This window comes from Castor canadensis, chromosome 5 (genome assembly GCF_047511655.1).
Source record: "Castor canadensis chromosome 5, mCasCan1.hap1v2, whole genome shotgun sequence".
Taxonomy (NCBI): Eukaryota; Metazoa; Chordata; class Mammalia; order Rodentia; family Castoridae; genus Castor; species Castor canadensis.
Genome location: NC_133390.1, coordinates 45,813,897 through 45,836,030, shown reverse-complemented (window position 1 = coordinate 45,836,030; position 22,134 = coordinate 45,813,897). Strand labels below are relative to the sequence as shown.

Sequence of the window (22,134 nt, the reverse complement as noted above, 5' to 3'; positions counted from 1 at the left end):
TAGTCTGTTGTAAATTTATAACAGTACTGCTCCAGACTTCTTAGCCTCAACAACCACATAAGACAGAAAATGTCTAGAGTCTGGAGGTTAAATTCAAGCCAATAAAATCTGTATAGGCATCAAAATTGTATTACCTGTCAATTTTATTAGTATTTTAAATCCAGTTATGAGATTCCTAGTTTTAAAAAGCAGTTAAACATTTAATAAGAGATTTCAAGTATATCTTTTTGGGCCTATCATCAAACAGTTTATTACTTATTTCCTGTTTTATTTGAGTAGACTGTATGTGTTACAATATTTATAAGTATTATATATGATGGGTTTTATATAATAATTTTGACTACTAATCTGGGTTGGAGGTTGGTATATTAGTCTAGTATATAAATTCAAAAAAATGAAAGAAGAAAATAAAGGCCTTAAGAAAAATAAAAACAATTATATTTTACAATTAGAACATGGATTTGAAAATTCTGTTTTTTTTTAATCTGAGCAGTATATTTTAAAGACTTGATAGACTTTGATTTCTATGAAGCTTTTTGGTTACATTAAAAGATCAGTAGGTACTGCTACCTTACATGTGAGACTCAGAGATTAATTTATTTTCATAGAAGTGCATTTTTTATTAAAGTAATTATAAAAATACTGTCAAATTAACATTATTTTGCAGAGAAAACCTAGGAAGGGCTTGAAATACTTCATTCATATATTAAACTTCCATTCATCCTGGAGTAATTGAGGATAGTGAAGTTTCCAAAAAGTTTGTAGACAGTGAAGTAAAGGGGATTTAAGTAATGGAGTTTCATCTCTTAACATTATATGCAGGGCTAGAAAAAAGAATAGAATAAAAATATTTTAATGGTTTTACTGACTCGTTTTTCACTGAAGCTGACTGTCAGATGAATCAACAACGAAGGTTTTCTTTAAGAAATAACCAAGTATAGTTATAATTTTACAAATCTTCAGATTTAGCATACAGAGATGTTGAGAATAAAGTCTTCAAAATAGTATCCAAAGACATCAATACAATAAACTGCTTTCAGAAATATTTAAACTATTCATGGGTCAAATTGATATCATATAATTTATGGGCGATAATTTAGCTATAAAGCCTTAGCCTTTTATTCCTGCTCACATTTTCCCCACATACTATTTAGAAAAAAGTTTGAGAGTACTTATATATCTCCAAAGAAATTCATACTGTTCATTTTAAGAATGATCAGATTATTTCATTTTAAAAGAGAGTCATTTCAGAGCCACTGAGTCCTTATCATTCTGTTATTAGCTGATGCATCATTGGCCTGTAAAGAACTCTATTTAACGGAGATAATTATTGAAACACCAAAAAATCCCTCAGACAAAGGCAGATTTATTGTGAGGGCAGTCATGCCATAGACCTCAAGGATGATGTTAAAGTCCCTGCACATCAGAATGGAAATAATCAGATATAAGAAATTTCATTTTTAAACTAGGCCCTGACATATAGCACATGCTTCTGAATTAAGTAATTGTATTAGGAAAATGATAAATTAAAGCAGAAAATTAGGAAAACAAACCCAGAATTACTCCAATAACATTAAAAACAACACACACACACACACACACACACACACACACACAAATCAAAGCATATTGGAAAAGGGCGTATATAAACTTACTGTTGTTGTGTAAGCAGCTTCTGGATCATCTTCCAGCACACGGGAGAGACCAAAGTCAGAAACTTTACATACTAAGTTGCTGTTCACCAATATATTCCTAGCTGCTAGATCTCGATGAACATAGCCCATATCAGAAAGATACTTCATTCCTGAAGCTATGCCTCGGAGCATACCGACCAACTGGATGACTGTGAAGTGGCCATCATGTTTCTGCAAAAGAATCACAGTTGTTCAAGTTGACTGATTCACAGTGTGAAAATATGTGTATATAGTAAGTAAAACTCTTGAATTTATTTTGCTGGATCCATTGAAGATAAACATCAAGTTTGTTGATCATATTCATAAAGGAATAATAAGAATTTGATGTTTTTATCTTATTGTTGTGCTAGGTGGGGTACATTGTGGCATTTACAAAGGTAATTACAATATATCACATATATAATACTTGAATTCACCCCCTCCATCATTCTTCTTTATCCCATTTGACATTTAAAAAAACAGGAAAATCTAGCTGAAAGTGATGGAAGAGAACTAAATAGAAGACAGAAGGGAAACAATTTCCAGAAAATTTTACAGAAAAAAAGGATTTTAAAACAATTTAGTAACAAAAGGGAACTAATTATTCAAACAATGTAAGAACAATGACTACTGCAAAAAATAGAATACTTTCCATAGTTGTAAGATGTGAATCAGCTGTATAGGTTGGTAGAAGAACAACAAAGCCTACAACTGGATGAAACTTTTATGGTAACTAGAAATCCATGAAAAATGGTGGCCAGGCCAGGCCACTAAGTAAAAAGAAAAATGGATGGCATAAACAAGAAACAAATTAAGGAAAGCTGCAGAAGAAATAAAAACACAAGCAAACAGAAAATAATTAGATTTTCATTATATAGGACAAATTGGAAAGAAGTTGTTGGCAATTGGCTGAAAGCAAGACTACATTTTAGCTCCTGCTTGGGAGGATTAAACACCATAGTGTGAAAATGAGACAGGCAGGGTATTGTTATCACCTCTACTTTGATTTAAAAACAATGTAAGTTTTACAAGAGTAAAAATAAAATCCAATTGTAATTTGTGCAACATGCATGCACTCACAAAATCAGATACAAACTGTACCCTTAAGTTAGAGAAGATAAAAATTAAAATATTTTATGTTTAACAAATAATGCATATTGTTCTAGTTAGTTATTTGGAGATTGTTGTTTTTATTGGAGTTTTATGGAAATGTGAAAAATTCTTAAGTTGTTTTTATACATCAGGCAAAATTCATTCATGAATGCTATTAAAAATGATTATCTACAAAGACATGATAGGGCTATATTACCTGTACCATAGAGTAGAAGTACAAGTAAGAGTTCTTAAAATTTTTCTTCAGTAACGTTTGATTTTAAATTGCAGCATAGGTTTAAGCACAGGGATGATCTGACCATGTTGTTCACAGTGATACAGTCTCCTCTACAATGGTGATTCATTGGTCAGTTAAATGAATGAGCTTATACTACAAATGAAATAAACTGGGTCTTACTATATTAACTTATCTCTTTCGATAATATCTCCCAACTCAAGTACAGAGTAAGGAGAAGAACCCTCTCTTAAAAAAAGCACTCTTACAGCAAGAGTATCCATTTAAGCAGGCTCTTCTGTATAATTAATGTACAAAAGATAACCTAGCAAAGAAAATCTTTGGTGTTATTAGCTCTTTATGTCTCTAATCCATCTTCTTAGACAGTGCACTATTAGATGAAATCTGCCTCTTCTATCATGTGCTCTACCTATTGCTCCTCTATTAGCAACCTCAAAACTTCTGAGTAGAATTGAAAGCATAAATTCTTTTGGCTTAGAAAGCATTGCACTAAAATTTAAAAGGTACTTCTTTTATCTCAAAAAATGAATCTGCCTCATATCATGGTTTTTGTCAGGTAGAATTTCTAAGTGTTGGAAATGTAAATAGACTACCTTAAAACTAAAGAGTGCCTTGGTTTCATTATTTGTTCCATAAGAACAAATATTTCTGAGTCACATAACTCAGAATTATAGAGAGGGTCACATAAATCACAAAGCACAGCAGAGCTCTTGAATTATTTTAATAATGTGATTATTTAATAAATGAATCCTTGTTACTTTTATATGAAACTTTTATGATTATAATGGTTCAGAAAATTCTTCTTTCAATTCCTGAAAAATCTATTGCCAACATAAACTCCTACATACATAAAGAGAAATAATTATGGACACCAAATTGAAATATAATTTCTTATCTATTCTGAGGGTGGCTGAAAGTACCAAATTATTGGGCTGGGGGCATGGTTCAAGTGGTAGAGTTCCTGCCTGCCTAGCAAGTTTGATGCCTGTGAATTAAAACACCAGGACTGAAAAAAAAGGAAAAAATTATTTTAACAGCTTTATTGAGATGTAATTCTCATACCATAAGATTCACTTTAAAAAATATACAATTTAATTGTTTTTAATGTATTAACAGGGTTGTGAAATTATCATCAAAGCCAATTTTAAAACATTCCACACCCCCAAGAAAGTCCTATACTCATTATATTACCAGTCTCTCTCTACTTCCTTCCACTTTCCCACTACCCTAATGCAAGCACTAATCTACATTCTTTTCTGTTCTGCAGATTTCTTATAAGTGGAATCATATAGTATGTAGTCTTTTGTGACTTTTTCCACCAATATAATGTTTCTAAGATTCATTCACAAAGTAGCACATGCCAGTACTTTATTATGTTTATTGTTAAAGAGAATTTATTCCCTTTTTATTCATTCACCAGTTGATCGATATTTGAGCTAATTCTGCTGTTTAGCTATATGCAGGTGATTTTTAAGTGATTATTTTAAGTACTCATGTTTGCAATATATGAAGAGTCTTGGATTAATTACATTCATATAACCATGTAGCAATCAGGTTTCTAATAAAGATAAGTACTATCATTTTAAAAAATGAAATTTTGGTGCATGAAAACAATCTGAACTTTTCCCTCTATGTTCTTTCATAGGGCTACAGAATGTATTCATTAATTTTCAATTCAGTTGGTCAAGGTATTTTTGGAGTTTATGAGGTCAAAACTATTTTCATAATGCTAAGACATGGATCTACCTTTTTCACTAGGGTGTTATTCGTGCTAATGGTACAAAGTTCTGATGGGCAAAACTGCAGGAGCCTTAACGTGAGTCAAGGCAGATCAAACTGTACTCGTATTTTCATGTTCTTCTCTGCCACATGCACTCATGGAAAAACAAAACAAAACAAAACCAAAAAACCTCCTAGTTTCTTTTAAGAATACCCTTGGTGAAGCAGTAAAACAATTTTGCTAAATCTTGATCTGTGATTACACTCTCAGGATGAACACTTAAGAGGAAAAGAATAAAAGCAGGATTGGGCAGCAAGGGAAGTTAAAGGGAAGGGTATTCACAACAAAGGCTTTCAGCTGTCCTACGGGGTGTTGATACTCTGGATCTGGTGTTGGCCAAACCTGAGCGAAAAGGGCTGGACTCTTGTACATCCACAAACACTAGATTCAGGCTGACCCTGTAAAGGTGTCCCACAGCTATCTGCTTCCAAAACTCCAGAAGCAATAGCAATAGGGAATTGATCCTGAAAGCTCACCTAAAAAAGTTCTTGCATGTAAATATCCTTTTTATAATCTGTTTCCCAGATTATTAGCCTGTGACAATCTCTATGTCTGTTTATAAAATGTGAGCCTGATGAAAAAGAAACTCCAAAATATAGTTCTGCGTTCTTTTTGGAATGTATATATTGATTGCTATTACATTGTTTGGGAAAAACAGCTAACATTCTTAAAACACATCTAAAGTCTTTATAGGTTCTATCTCGTCTAATCCTCACAGTAACTGGGAGACATAAATGTAGTAGTTATTTTTACTATCTTATAGATGGTAAAATTGAATGACAAGATTTAATAACCACTAGGTGGTAGAATTAGGATTTGAACTCTAAAAGTTTAATTAGCATGTGTTCTTATCTATTGAAATCATTGGAAAAAGGGCTGATCTAAAACTTGCCTCCATCTGGACAAGTTTGGGCAACATAATTTGGCATAATGAACTGTGGTCTAATAGCCCTTTGAAGCCATTAAATCACAACCAAATAAACAAGAACACTCCCAAAAAAACTAATGAAGTATTCATTCATCTATGTCTGGCTGAGAGGAATAGCCCCATTTATTTATACAAGAGTTGTGTTAACTTAGAAGGTAACACATGTATACAGGAAAGCAATACAAGTCAACTCCCTATGTAGCTATCCTTATCTCAACTAGCAAAAACCCTTGGTCCTCCGTATTATTGCTTGTACTCTCTCTACAACAAAACTAGAGATAAGGGCAAAATAGTTTCTGCCTGGTAGCGAAGGGTTGGGAGGGTAAAGGGGGGGTAAAGGAGGGGTTGGGGGGATGGGGGGAGAATTGACCCAAACATTGTATGCACATATGAATATAATAAAAAAAGAAAAAAAAAGAGTTGTGACACAAATTTAATTGTTTAGAAACAATGTAACTCTCTTTTCAAATGAAACACACATCCTTTCTCCAGTCCTTGTCAGTATAGCTTCCTCAAGATTAGTTTAGGATATACTGTTTTCTTTGAATATGGCAGATGCTTAGTAAATGACTAAATTAAATAATCTTTGATAGCATCTTGTAGTGATTTCTACTGCCGTATTATGCTTGTTGTCTGTATAATATAGGCTGTTTCTTTTCTTAAGACTGGATACAGCTTTTTATCTTTTATTTATTTATTTATTTTAAGAAAGAACAGAGTTTTTGCTAGCTTGAGATAAGGATAGCTATACAGAGATTTCTAGCATTGCTTCCATGCACATGTTGCTACAGTATCCACTATGCTGCCAAGCATTGTATAACACTTGATAAATATTAATTTAAGTTGCATTGAATTGTTTATGAGGGTAGGAGAAAAATGTGAGTGCACTGGGATTTAATAGTTTTGGGCTTCCTACTAGAGATTAATCAAAAGGAAACTGAATTTTTTTATGACATGTTGTTTCTTCCCAGAAAGGCAGATTCAAATGAAAAAGAGTGAATGTGGCACATTTATACACTGCATTTGATGAGCAACTAGAATTCTGTTTGTCTTTACCATGCTCTTTCTTTGCTCTCAACCTGACTGCTCAGAATCAACCTGACTGCTAAATATACTCATGTCTGCTATTCTGAAAGTTTCAGAGTTCCATCAGGCTCTCCTCCCAGAGCATAACATTCCCCAGTGCTGAGGTCACTGGCATATCATGTTGTATCTGTAGTAACACAAACTCTTTTCAGTGGTTTTCAAGGCCTCACCCCATGAGTTGTACCAACAGACACTTTGAGCCTCGTGGTGTTCTTTCATCTTATACTTGACCTAAGTTTAGGTCACATGTAGGATTTGAGTGCCAATACTGTCCTAAAGCCAACACAGCATTATCTAACAATTTTTCTTTTTAAGAAATAAACTCAGATCATAGGAAAACATAAACCTCACTCTGTCACTTGCTTAAAACTGTTATATGTTTATCAATGACAGTTTAAAATGCAGTGTTTTCAGCATTAATATGAAAACTTGACCCTTGCTTATATCTTTAGTCTCTTTTGCTTTAAATTATGTGTGTGTGTGTGTGTTTGCTTCACCCCTAAAACTGACAGTGACTAATGTGCTTTGCTTATACTGTTTCCTCTTCCAATAATATTATTATAGACTTTTGTCATTTGCATTCTTCATGACGAGTATTTTTTCTCTTCCAGAAAGCCTTTGCTGAATTTCTGAATTTATTCTTTTGAATAACATTCACTGAGTATCTACTAAGGGCCAATTACTGATCCAGTTGCTAGGGGTCAAGATGGCAAGCAAAACAGAAAGATGGCTATCCAGTTGTACCTACATTTATTTGGAGGTAGAGAGATAGAAAAATAAATTGTAAAAATAAGTGAAATCATTTTAAATAATGATGCACTACAAAATAAATAAAATGGAGAGATCTGAAAGGGAATAACATATGGAGCCTTTCCCAGCATGTGCAAATGGCTTGAACTCAAAATGAGTAAATCATGATTGAGAAATGAAGAATATCGAGGCTGGAGTCTGTTGAGTGAAGAAAGGAAGAGAGGATCTGGAAAAGTAGGCAGTGGCAAAATCAAGGAGGGCCATGTAAATCATTACAAAGAGTTCAAATTTGATGTAAGTGTAATAAGAATTAGAGAAGTGTTTTATTTGGGTAATGATACATTCTTATTTTCATATGGAGAAAGGAAGAAGAAAGATTAGTTTGAAAGTTGTTAGATAATACAGAAAAGAGATACTGGTGCCTTGAACCATGTTTGAGATTTATTTTAGAGGCAGAGCCAGGAGGACCTGTAATTTATTAGAAAGAGTTTAGGAAAGTACAGGAATAAAATTGATCCAAGTTTTTCTCTCTTTATTGCTCCCCAAGCACCTAGTCTACACAAACATTGGCTCAAACCAATAATATATATAAAATATATTAATATATATAATAATATATATTAATATATTAATATATAATAATATATTAATATATAATATATATTATTGGTTTATTATTCACATTGTATATTACTTGAACAGATTTTCTTCTTAGGCAATGGGCATACCTTTTCTTGTTCAACTTCAACTTTATAATCTAAGGGCCTAACATCATGCCTGGCACACAATAGTAGATTCTCAATAAGTCTTCAATGTATCAAACTGTGCCAAATTTATTTTGCTCTTAAAGGAGTAGAGTTACTAAAAAATTTAACAAGTAGTGAGATATTTTCTTAAACTATTTTTCAAGGGTAATTAGCTTTACTATAGGAGATTCTCTAAGAATATTGTGAGTAAACAAAAGTCACTGAAATATTGATTTTGCTTGGAGTCATCTCCACTTTTGAAGGCATGACTCTGATTGTGACTGCCAGACATTTTAATTTTTGCTATAAATTGAAGAAAATGCTAAATACTTTATAATATTTCTGCTATATTTATTTCCATGTATTCATTGGAGAAACCAGTTGAATCTACCAACCAAATCATCTTAGAGACTATGAAAGATCTAACTTGGCAATCCTAGCTTTTTGGGAAGAGAAAATTGGGAGGATTACCATTTGAGGCCAGTCCAGTCAAAAAAGTTTGGAAAATCCTACCTTAACCAATAAAAAGCTGGGAATGGTGGCATGTACCTGTCATCCCAGCTATGGGGAGAAGCATAAACAAGAGGATTGTAGTCTAGGCTGGCTTGAGCAAAAACATGAGATCCTACTTAAAAAAATAACTAAAGAAAAAAGGGGCTGGAGGCATGACTCAAGTGGTAGAGCACCTGACTAGCAGAGCAAGGCCCTGAGTTCAAACTCCAGTACCACTAAAAATAAAAAAAAGAAACTATGAGCGATCTGAGGACTATTATATAAATCATTGTACTCAAACTCTTGCTGAAAAAAGTGTGGTGCTTTTTATAACAAGTTGATAATTCTAATGATTGATGTCTCAAAAAGTTAAATATGAATGAACAAGAGTAATATACACAGTGGATGATATGTTGGTAGTCTGGAACAGAATTAATAACAATTCACTCATTGAACATATATTTACATATAGTGCAAATCCTGTGTACACATGTAAATGGAAAAATGAGACCTATTGAAACTACTCCAGGTATGGGGGGAAAAGGGGATAAAGGAGTATATGGAAGGGGTGAATTCAACTATTCAAGAACTTTTGTGCCACAATGTACCCCCAATACAACAATTAAAAAATAAAATAAAAAACCCCAACCCCCCATATGTTTACAAAGGATCCAATTCACAAAGCAGTGTGTGGTTACCTACAATAAATAGATCAACTTCCAACTATTACTCACAAATCTGGTGCAATAAACACTACTGGATATGACAGCATAAGCTCTAAAATGAAGTAATGGAAGTTTGGATTATGTGTATGTCAGAAGACATTTTTGACTCACTAACCACAAGTTATAGGGAATTGTACCAGCCTTTCAAAACTGAGTGACAAAAATAGAAGGCTTAGCTGAGGCTTGGTGAAATTATTACATACAAACTTCTGACTTTGAGTGGTAAAATGGCTTTGCAAGAAATGAGCCTTACTAGTTTACAAAAGACTGATGTGTACAAACAATGGGCACTATAAGCCAATTGTTCCCTTAATTTTGTGTTGCTAAAGACCACTCTGAGAAAATGGGACATTGTTAGAAGTGCAATGAGTTTGTTCATAAGAGAAAAAAAAGAAGAGAATCTATGAAGAGCCTAACAAGAGAGAGCTGTTGACTTCTGGGTTTCTGATGGTCCCTTGGTTCAAAACTATTTTCACCCAGACTGTTGTCATGTTTTCATTTCTGTTTGTTTTGCTACCTAGAATTTCACTATTTAAAATTTGATTTGGTTTTACAAATGCATGTAAAAAGTGCAAAGTCATTGTGAGGAATCAGAATAGTATTTCTGAGTTACATACAGTTTGAATTAATCTAACTTTGTATCCAGCTAACATCTGTGTGAAAGAGAAGATGACAGCTTAGTGTTAGATGAGTTTCCAAGTTAAAGGTAACAGCATGAGGTGAAGAAAGGTCTAGCCTAGAGTATGGTAGGATGGGGAAGATGTAATACCACATGGGACTTATTGCAATAAAAGTTGAAATTTCAGAACTGGGGAAGTGAACATGAAGAAAGAGGCAGATGACACAGAAAAATGGTCTTTAAGAAATTTTTGTCTAGGACAAGTCATGTAGAAGGTAGGAAAACATTTTCCTATTTTTGAAGGAAATTTCCAGTTCTCTTCCTTATTGGAAGTTGCATCTTTTAACTGTAGTCTGTGTAAAAGAGGCTTTTAGGGTCTATCTAGGGATGTAAGTGATGTCTTTAAAGGAAATATTTATGGGAAAATGCATTCTGAGTTCTAAACAATTAATTTATAAATGACTTTGCAGAAAATAGCCCTTGGAGGATTACTTCTATAACTTAAATTTCAAATTAAAATTCCATTTTTATATGTTTCTAAATCATAAAATTAATCATGCTAAGACTTTTTAGCATATCCTTGAATTTGAAAATGAAATGTCTAGGATTATTTATAAAATCAAAAAAGCCAATCACTCTTGTTTTAAAATAATGATTGAATAAAATAAGATTCAATATCTCCTTTTTTTACTGAAAACTGTCTTGGTTTTTGTGGTCTCTCTGGTTGAAAATCTTATTATAATTTCCTGTAGAATACTTAATAAATCCACAAAAGCCTTTCTTTCTTGTAGTCTTCATGGATTTTGAACTTAAACTAGGCAGAGTTATATTTTTAGTTGTAGATAAGAAAGGACACCAAGAGTGGAATCAGAAATTCAATCATAAGGAAACTAAAAATGTCATTTCTAATACACCTAAAGAATCTAGGAAGAAAAGAAATAGATATGGATTTATGAACATGGCAGTTGAATTTCCGAATTACATTTTAAGAGCTTAACATGAATCTGAATATAATATAGCATAAGCTTACAAAGATTACTACTGAACTTTTTTTTTCTTTTTAAACTTTCTGCTTAGGTTGTATGCAGGTATTCTACACTAGCTATTGTGTCTTGTATTAATATAAATCCAGGAAAATTTAAAGTTGTTTTAGTTGACATTTGGGGCAGAGCATCATTACAGTGTAGCTGAACTGCTCAGAAAAGATTTTGCAGAATATATCTGCTGTGTCTGCATATGCATCTTGCAAAATCTCTCTAGGATGGTGATTTGAATTATCAGGCATGGTTGAGAACCCCAAATTTAGGGTTTAATATTTAGTTCTGTCCATTGAAAATCTCCTGTATGGTCCAAAGACAGAGAGGAAAGACCATAGAGGACTATAGGGAAGTACGTAGAATTTCTCTGTGTATCAGTATAATTATAAATGTCATACAAATTTAAAAAATATATAAAGTCTTGTATCTAAAAGGAGAACTTATAATATAATTTTATTGTAACAGCTTTTTTTAAAATTTTGATTGATTTATTTATTTTTCTTTTATTATTCATATGTGCATACAAGGCTTGGTTCATTTCTCCCCCCTGCCCCCACCCCCTCCCTTACCACCCACTCCACCCCCTCCCGCTCCTCCCCCTCAATACCCAGCAGAAACTATTTTCCCCTTATCTCTAATTTTGTTGTAGAGAGAGTATAAGCATTAATAGGAAGGAACAAGGGGTTTTGCTGGTTGAGATAAGGATAGCTATACAGGGCATTGACTCACATTGATTTCCTGTGCATGGGTGTTACCTTCTAGGTTAATTCTTTTTGATCTAACCTTTTCTCTAGTACCTGTTCCCCTTTTCCTATTGGCCTCAGTTGCTTTTAAGGTATCTGCTTTAGTTTCTCTGCATTAAGGGCAACAAATGCTAGCTAGTTTTTTAGGTGTCTTACCTATCCTTACCCCTCCCTTGTGTGCTCTCGCGTTTATCATGTGCTCATAGTCCAATCCACTTGTTGTGTTTGCCCTTGATCTAATGTCCACATATGAGGGAGAACATACGATTTTTGGTCTTTTGGGCCAGGCTAACCTCACTCAGAATGATGTTCTCCAGTTCCATCCATTTACCAGCGAATGATAACATTTCGTTCTTCTTCATGGCTGCATAGAATTCCATTGTGTATAGATACCACATTTTCTTAATCCATTCGTCAGTGGTGGGGCATCTTGGCTGTTTCCATAACTTGGCTATTGTGAATAGTGCCGCAATAAACATGGATGTGCAGGTGCCTCTGGAGTAACAGTCTTTTGGGTATATCCCCAAGAGTGGTATTGCTGGATCAAATGGTAGATCGATGTCCAGCTTTTTAAGTAGCCTCCAAATTTTTTTCCAGAGTGGTTGTACTAGTCTACATTCCCACCAACAGTGTAAGAGGGTTCCTTTTTCCCCGCATCCTCACCAACACCTGTTGTTGGTGGTGTTGCTGATGATGGCTATTCTAACAGGGGTGAGGTGGAAACTTAGCGTGGTTTTAATTTGCATTTCCTTTATTGCTAGAGATGGTGAGCATTTTTTCATGTGTTTTCTGGCCATCTGAATTTCCTCTTTTGAGAAAGTTCTGTTTAGTTCACATGCCCATTTCTTTATTGGTTCATTAGTTTTGGGAGAATTTAGTTTTTTAAGTTCCCTGTATATTCTGGTTATCAGTCCTTTGTCTGATGTATAATTGGCAAATATTTTCTCCCACTCTGTGGGTGTTCTCTTCAGTTTAGAGACCATTTCTTTTGATGAACAGAAGCTTTTTAGTTTTATGAGGTCCCATTTATCTATGCTATCTCTTAGTTGCTGTGCTGCTGGGGTTTCATTGAGAAAGTTCTTACCTATACCTACTAACTCCAGAGTATTTCCTACTCTTTCTTGTATCAACTTAAGAGTTTGGGGTCTGATATTAAGATCCTTGATCCATTTTGAGTTAATCTTGGTATAGGGTGATATACATGGATCTAGTTTCAGTTTTTTGCAGACTGCTAACCAGTTTTCCCAGCAGTTTTTGTTGAAGAGGCTGCTATTTCTCCATCGTATATTTTTAGCTCCTTTGTCAAAGATAAGTTGCTCATAGTTGTGTGGCTTCATATCTGGATCCTCTATTCTGTAACAGCTCTTAAAATGATGTTAAATACCACAGTACTAAAAGGCTTAAAGAGCTAAATTCATTGTATTAGATATTGATGCTCTAAATCTCAATATAAAAAATAAAAGTTTTGAGCCAGGTGCCAGTGGCTCATGTCTGTAACTAGCTAGGATCATAGTTTCGGGCAGCTGTGCACAAAAGTTCACGAGATCTCGTCTCAGTGAAAAAAAGCTGGTGTGGTGGCACACAATAGTGGGAAGTGAAAAATAGGAGGCTGACACTCCAGGCCCATCTGAGTAAAAAGCTGGACCCTACTTCAAAAATAACTGGAGCAAAAACTGTTGGAAGTGTGGTGCAAGTGATAGAGCACCTGCCTTGCAAACGTGGAGCGCTGAGTTCAAAACCTGGTATCACCAAAAAAATTGTTTCAAGAAGTTCAGGAATATATTAAAATGCCACAATGAAACCCATTATTTTGTACAATTAATATACACCAATAAAAAGTGAAAAAATTAAAAGATACATAAACACAATGGAACCGAAGTTGTCAAAGAAGGCTCAGAAAAGTAATGATCTTCCTCTCACCCCCCAAAATGTCAAAGTATCCTTGGTCCTAAATGTACCATGAGTTCATCTATTCAATATTTAATGTAACATTATTTTTAGAATTTTTATTTGTCATTAAGTTGGACTAGGCATGATAAATAATATTCTTTTGAATGAAGTTTCACGTATTTTTATTATAAAATTAATTAAGATGCAATGCAACTATAACTTGTATGGTTTAAAAAATTTATTGGAAGTAAATGCAATTTCATTTTTTTCACTGTTCAACACAAAATGAATGTGACATAGATTATTTTCACTCTTATGCCTCAGCACAAATATAATCACACATAATTTACAAGACAAGTGAGCTAATAAAATTCAGCTATCATAATTAATAAATAACTAGCATAAGGTAAAATGCAATCTTTAGTAGATTTATAATTTGAGTACATAAATATTTAAAGGATTCCTTTAATTTTTTAAATTAATATTTGTTTTGCATTTGTTCAAGGAACTCTTCAAATAACACTGCTTGAAAGGCTGGTATTAACTTATATGTATTATTAAATGCTAATATTCCTGAAGTATATCTAATTCTTTTTAAAATAGTGGAAAACAAAACTATTTTTAGCCACTTGCTAAAACAGATAATGATGTAGCCAAAACCCAACCATAGAACTCTTAGTGACATGTTCTAGAACATACTATAATAATACTAGATGACACGTATACCTCACTACATACTAGATGTCATTCCTAGGAGTTTCATGGCTATTCATCATTAATAGCATAATGCTCACAGTAACCTAAGGGGGCCTGTTGTGACTTTGTTTGTCTCTGTTTTACACACTTTCTCCAATTTAGCTGCGAATCCCATGGGATGTACTTCTAAAATACACCACAGAGTCTGCACTTCCCATTGACTCCACTAACTGTCTTTGTTGCATCATACCTGGATTACTGCTAAATCCTCCCCATTTCCCTGCATTCCCTGTTTCTTCTCAAACAGCCACAAGAGTGATCTTTTGATAATAATTTAATGTCTGTGTTCCAAACTTAACAATGTTTTCCCATATGACCCAGAAGAAGGTCAATTTCTCCTCCTCCTCCTTCTCTGCACCTCTCCTCCTCCCCTTCCTCCTCCTCCTCCTCGTCCTCCTTCTTCTTCCTCCTTCTCTTTTTTCTTGGCATGTGCTCTACCCAGCCCTTTTTGCTTTAGTTATTCTTTAGGTAGGGTCTCTGTTTTTGCCTGAACCACAGTTGGACTATGATCCTCTTACATATGCCTCCACCATAGCCAGGATTACAGTCACGCACCAACATACCTGGTTTGTTTATTGAGATGTAGTCTTGGTAACCTTTTGCATGGTTTTGAACTGTAATTTTCCTGATCTATGCCTCCCAAGTCACTCCAAAATTCATGTATTGGAATCCAAAAGCCAATGTGGTAGTATTAGGAGGTGGGATCCTTTAAGAAGTAATGAAGGGTACTAATGCTCTTATAAAAGAGGTTGAAGAGAGCATGTTAGTCCTTTTTTCTCTTATACTCTTCCAACATGCTTTTGTTCACTCTGCCTTGTCAGGACGCAGCAAGAAGCTGTAATCTTAGAAGCAGAGAGCAAGCCCTTACCAGACTGAATCTGTTGGTACCTTGATCTTGAACTTTCCAACACAAGAACTGTAAGAAATGATTCTGTATTATTTATAAGTTACCCAGTGCATGATATTTTGTTACAGAAGCCAGAAAGGATGATGGCCACATTTTGACAAGTGTGTCAAGATCATTCAGTGAAAAAAGAATGAGTGGTGCTAGAAAAGCTAGATATCCATATAAAAAAGAGTGAAGTTATACCCTTACTTAACATCATATGCAAGAACCAACTTAAAATTGGTCAAACACCTAAGCATGAGACATAAAAATACAAAATCTAGAGGGAAAAAGCATAGGTCAAACTTCATGACATCAAATTTGGCAGTGATTTCTTGGGTATCACATGTAAGGCTAAAGAAACAAAAGAAAAATAGACATTCTAGACTTTTTGAGAAGCAAAAATTTTTGTACATCAAAAGACACGCTCAGTAAAGTAGAAAGGTAGCTCATAGAATGGGGGAAAATATTTGAAAATCATGCATCTGCTAGTTGGTTAATATTTAGCATATGCAAATAACTCCTAAAATTGAACAACAAAAAATCAAGTAACCAGATTCCAAAAGAGGCAAATGATTTGAACAGATGATTTTCCAATGAAGATATACAAAAGAGGATAAACATATGAAAATTTGCTGAACACCACTAAGCATTAGGGAAATAGGAGTCAAAACTATTGGATATCACATCATATCCATTAGGATGGTGACTATAAAACCAAACAAAATGCCAGAAAATAAGAAGAGTTAGTGAGGATGTGGAGAAGTTGGAACCTTGTTCTTTACTGATGATAATGTAAAATGATACAGCCAGTGGAGAAAACAGTATGACACTTCCATTACAAGTTAAAAACAGAATTATAATACAATACAGCAATTCTTTTTCTGTACATATACTCCAACTAATTGAAAGCAGAGTGTCAAAGACCCATTTCCACATTCATGTTCACAGTAACTTCTTTATGATAGCTAAAATGTGTCCATTGATGAATGTGTGGATAAGTAAAATTTGGCATAAATATATAAATATATATGATATATATATCATATATATAAATATATATGATATATATATGATATATGATATATATATATAAATATATATCATATATATGATATATGATATATATATAAATATATATGATATATATATATGATAATCAATCTTAAAAAGGAAGGAGATTCTGACATATGCTTCAACATAGATGAACACTGAGGAGATTATTCTAATGAAATAAGCCAATCTCCAAAGACAAATACTGTATGATTACATTTATATGAGAAATTTATAGTATTCAAAATCATAGGACAGAAAATAGAATGGTGATTTACATGGACTGGGAGAAGAGAGAAGTTGGGTGCTATGGATTAATTTGTATAGAGTTTCAGTTTTGCAAAATGAAAGAGTACTGGAGATAGATGGTGAGGATAGAACATTTTAGATTACATGTATTTTACCACAATAAAAATTTTGGTAAACAAAAATTCTTTGAATTTTTTGTTTTTGTTTAACCATCAATCTTGATATGTCTCACCCATTTCCTATTTTCTGCCCCCAAAGGAATTGTTTTCATTTACTAATCCTTTCAGTCTTTCTTTTTCTTTCTCTCTCTCTCTTTCTTTTCTTTCCTTTCTCCTTCCTTTCTCTCTTTTTTTTTGGCAGTACTGGAGTTTGAACTCAGGGCCTCATGCTTGCTAGGCAGGTGCTGTACCACTTGAGTCACACCCCTAACCTTTGTTTGCTTTAGTTATTTTTCAGATAGTGTCTTGTATTTTTGCCCAGGTCAGCCTCAGATCACAATCCTCCTACGTTTGCCTCCCACATAGCTGGGATAATAGAAATGTAGAATCACATGCCACTTGTTGGCTGAGATGGAGACTCACTAACTTTTTTCACAGGCTAGCCTCAAACTGTGATCCTCCTGATCTCTGTCTCCTGAGTAGTTGGGATTACAGTTGTGAACCACTATGCTTAGCCCTTTCACCAAATAATTCTTATCAAAATTCCATTCTCATTTTTGATATCTGCAATATGGCTTCTTCGTGGACCAAGCCATTAAAATGCTTTGCTGAGGTCATTGAGTACTTCTCACATGCTAACACATAAGTGCTTTTCAGCCTCTATATTCCAGAATTCTCTGCTGCACTTGACACAGTTGCTTAATTGTTCCTGTCCGAAATGCTCTATTCCCTTTAGTTTTGGGACTCCATGTTCTTCTTTTCCTCTTTCTTCCTCTTTGACCCTTCATTCTTGATTACGTTGGGAGACTGTACTGGGGCTGTCACTCAGGTTGGTATGGCACAGAGTTCCAACTATGTTCAACTTCTGTTCATTTTCTAAAATTTCTTCTTAAGAAATATCATGGATTCGTTTAATAACCAGATTTATGCTCCCAGCTCTCAGATCTTTAACTTTAGTCGAGATTTTTTTCTTCTGAGCTTCAGATTTATATTTCTAATCTCTGTGTACATATATTCACAGAATGTTTCTTAGGCATATCAAACACAAAATGACCAAACTCAGGCTTGTCATTTCTTCCCAACTCCTGATCCATCCTGTTTCTCTTCTCTGTTTTCTGGGCAGTTGGAACAACCACCTTCCCCACATTCTTCTTGGTCCCAACCATCCTTCCCTGAGAACATTTGAACTATAATTTCCTTTTAAACCCACTGGCTTTTAATTTTTGTTATTTTCATCCAGACTTTTGGTTTTTGGATATCCATGTGATTATGTTTCATAAGTATATAAGAACATCTTTTCTCTCACATCAAATGATTTGAGACACGAGCAGCAAGCTGCAGTATGAGCATAGTGCACCATCTTGAATTGAAATCAGTGTTAATTTGTTTGATATAATCCAATTTTGTGATATGATAAATTCCTATTCAAGAAATGTCATAAAATAAAGGAATAAAATTTTGTGGCTGATATATGACATCTTAAAGTTATAAAGTAGCCTATGAATATTTTTATTTAGACTGATAATTAATATTATATAAAAATGGAGGTCTAAGCATTTAGAGACAGGCAATCTCCAGGTAAGTGTCACCAAACATGAGCATGAAATTCATATGTGTTGTTGGAAAGAGACCACATAAGAATGCTGGTCAAGGTTATACTTAATTCACACTGGAGCATTTCCTTGGAAAAGTTAGAAAAATCTGTGCATCACAAAAACAGATATGAAGACCAGTGGAATAGAATAGAGGATCCAGATATGAATCCACACAGCTATGCCCACCTTATTTTTGACAAAGTCACCAAAAACATACAATGAAGAAAAGAAATCCTCTTCAACAAATGTTGTTGGGAAAAGTAGCTATCGCTCTGCAGAAAACTGAAACTAGATCCATGCCTGTCACCCTGTACTAGTATCAACTCAAAGTGGATTAAGGACTTTAATATCAGACCCAAAACCTTGCAGTTAGTATATGAAAGACCAGGGAATACCCAGGAAACAATTGATACAGGCAAGGACTTACTCAGCAGAACTCCAGCAGCCCAGCAACTAAGAGAAAGGATGGACAAATGGGACTACATGAAATTAAGCTTCTGCACAACAAAAGAAATGGTCTTTAAACTGAATAGATCACCCACAGAATGGGAGAAAATATTTGCTAGCTGTACATCAAAGGACTGATAACTAGAATATTCAGGGAGCTCAAAAACTAAACTCCCCCCAAATCAATGAACCAATAAAGAAGTGGGCAACTGAACTAAACAGTACTTTTTCTCAGGAAGAATTCCAAACGGCCAAGAAACACATGAAAAAAATGCTCACTATCCCTGGCCATAAAGGAAATACACATCAAAACCACACTAAGATTCTACCTCACTCCTGTTAGAATAGCTGGCATCAAGAACACCACCACCAACAAATGTAGGTGAGGATGTGGGGAAAAAGAACTATCATACACTGCTGATGGGAATGTAGGCTAGTACAACCACTTTGGAAAACAATATGGAGGCTTCTTAAAAAACTAAACATAGATCTGACATATGATCCAGCAATACCACTCCTTGGGATATACCCGAAGGAGTGCGACTCAAATTATTACAAAGGCACCTGCATAACTATGTTTATTGTAGCACTATTTACAATAGCCAAGCTATGGAAACAGCCAAATGTCACACTACTGATGAATGGATTAAGAAAATGTGGTATTTATGCACAATGGAATTTAACTCAGCCACAACAAAGAATGAAATTTTATCATTAGCAAGTAAATGGATGGAACTGGAGAACATCATCTTTAAGCTAAGTTAGCCAGGCTCAGAAGGCCAAAAATCATATATTCTCCCTCATATGTGGACTTTAGACCTAAAACAAATGCAGTAATGTTATTGGACATGGATTACAGGCTAACAGGAGAATGCATACAGGAGGAAAAGGGAAAGGTAGGAAACCCAAAACTTGAAAGTGTTTGATGTGCCTACTGTAGAGGAGCAAATAAATAATCTTGAACCAACAGAGGCCACTATGGGAAGGTGACCAGGAAGTAGTGAAGAGGTCTGGTAGAGATAAACCAATTGGGATTATAATACACATGTATATGGAAGCAATGCTAGGAATCTCTCTGTATAGCTATCTTTATCTCAAACTAGCAAAAACGCTATGTCTTTCTTATTATTGCTTATGTCTTCTCTTCAACAAAATTGGAGAAAGAGACAGAACAGGTCCTGCCTAGAAGTGAGGTGATTGGGGGGGGAGGGGGAGAGGGAGGGGGCAGGGAGTAGAGATGGCCCCAAAAATGTATGCGCATATGAATAAATGAATAAACAATAAAAAAGGAAAGAAGGAAAAAAAAGAAAAAAAAAGAGTGGTAGAGATGAACCAATGTGGGTTGTTATACACAAGTCCATGGAAGCAATGCTAAGAATCTCTCTGTATAGCTATCTTTATCTCCAACTAACAAAAACGCTGTATCTTTCTTATTATCTCCCATGCTTTCTCTTCAACAAAATTGGAAAACAAGAGGGTGGAACAGGTTCTGCCTGGAAGTGGGAGACAGGGGGAGAGGGGAGAAGTGGCCCAAACAATGTGTACACATGTAAGTAAATGTAAAAATTATGAAATAAAAGAAAGAAAAATATCTGTGCATCAGTGATGTCATGTGTTCTGGGCAACCAGGATGATGTTTCTCACTAAGCTACAATTCATTCTATTTTAAAATTAAAAAACCACTCATAGTTATGCACCCAGATCCCTAGTTACACACACTTATGTGCTCAAACACACACACACAAATCTACACACTTGACCACCCCTCTGTACTGCCAATATACATCTGTAAAACTGTGCACACGGATCCCAAACAGTATGAGATTTAAAAATTCAGCACAATATCACAGCCTGCCACCTTCCAGCACCAGCACTGGATTGTAATCTTGTACTTAGTTGTGCTACCACTCCTTCATAATAAAATAGCAAATTGAAGTGGTTTTCAGATAGTTTGGGAAACCAAAGAGAAATCTTTTCTGCCTCCAGTAAGCACAGAAGGCTATTAATGAGCCATGGATGGCTCCCCTACCATGCAGTGCATTTAGCTACTTCCTTTCCATGCTACCAGAAGCTGCGATTATCAAATTCTAAAGCAGTAGTTTGAAAAATTACTTTGGTTTTAAGAATTTATGGCCTATATATACTTATATGTTTTATTTCTGCTTGCCATGGGGAGTTGAGTACCTGCTATTGACAAAAAGTTTATAAAGCACTCTGAACTCCTGGCATAAAAGGGACATGATTATAGAGAAGGTAAGATGATTAAAGAAGAGGAAGATAGGAGTATTGACCTTATTTTTTCCTCATGAATATGTTTTTTCTTTTTACATTGTAATCCTATAATTTTATTTTAGGAGACACTTTGTGTGCAGAGGTGACACAGACCACAAGAAGAGATTGCAGTGGACTTATTAAAAAATGCTGTAAGCGATTTAACTAAAAGAACTCAGTACATGAAAGCATGACCACTTGAGTCAGAGACTTCACCACTTACAATGTGTCACATCCTAGTCTATAAACCTGACAGTAATCAACTTGGTCCCTTTAGCAAGTGCATGAGGTATGCAATGTTCATCACCACTTGATAAATGAGTAAGCAGAGCTACACACAAGTTGGTAGCATGTGCAAAGCCACACGGCCAGTAAGTGCAGAGCCTAGATTAGCAGATATGTGTGTTCAGGTTCTTCCAAGTAGCAGTAGTCACCATCCATGAAACATTTTCTTTCTCACCAGACTCTTTGGTAATATCCTACCTACATGCTGCATAACAAGTGCTGAAAAACGCTAGCTTTTAAAAGTAAAATCATGAAACATTTCTCTGTTTTTTTTTTTTTTTTGGTGATACTGGGTTTTGAACTCAGGGCTTGCTAGGCAGAAGCCCTACCATTTGAGCCATGGCCATACCCTCTTTTGTCAGATTTTTAAAATAACCTTTATTTTTTTAAGTTAGCATGTGCATTACAGGAAACACACAGAGAAAAGAACAAAATCATCTATAGACACAAGCAGTTCAGCTGGAATGTCCTAAATCTTTTTTTGCTTTGGATAGGGTCTTGGTTTTTGCAGGAGGCTGGCCTCAGACTGCAGTTTTCCTACCTACACCTCTCATGTAGCTGGGATTACAGACACATGTAATCATGCCAGGCTAGGTTGAGATGAGATCTTTTTTAAG

General features: G+C 34.7%; 1 protein-coding gene across 5 annotated transcripts in view; it reads right to left on the bottom strand.

The window, feature by feature from the left end:
* The window catches only part of Epha6 (EPH receptor A6), a 933,912-nt gene that overhangs the window by 147,266 nt on the left and 764,512 nt on the right, over positions 1-22,134 (bottom strand). For 4 of the 5 annotated variants that reach the window (XM_074072946.1, XM_074072947.1, XM_074072949.1 and 1 more), the window contains one exon: positions 1,656-1,865. In XM_074072946.1, the coding sequence (XP_073929047.1) occupies positions 1,656-1,865 (210 nt within the window). Of the gene's footprint in view, positions 1-671; positions 825-1,655; positions 1,866-22,134 lie in introns of those variants that run through there. The other variant, XM_074072950.1, reaches the window with a different exon arrangement.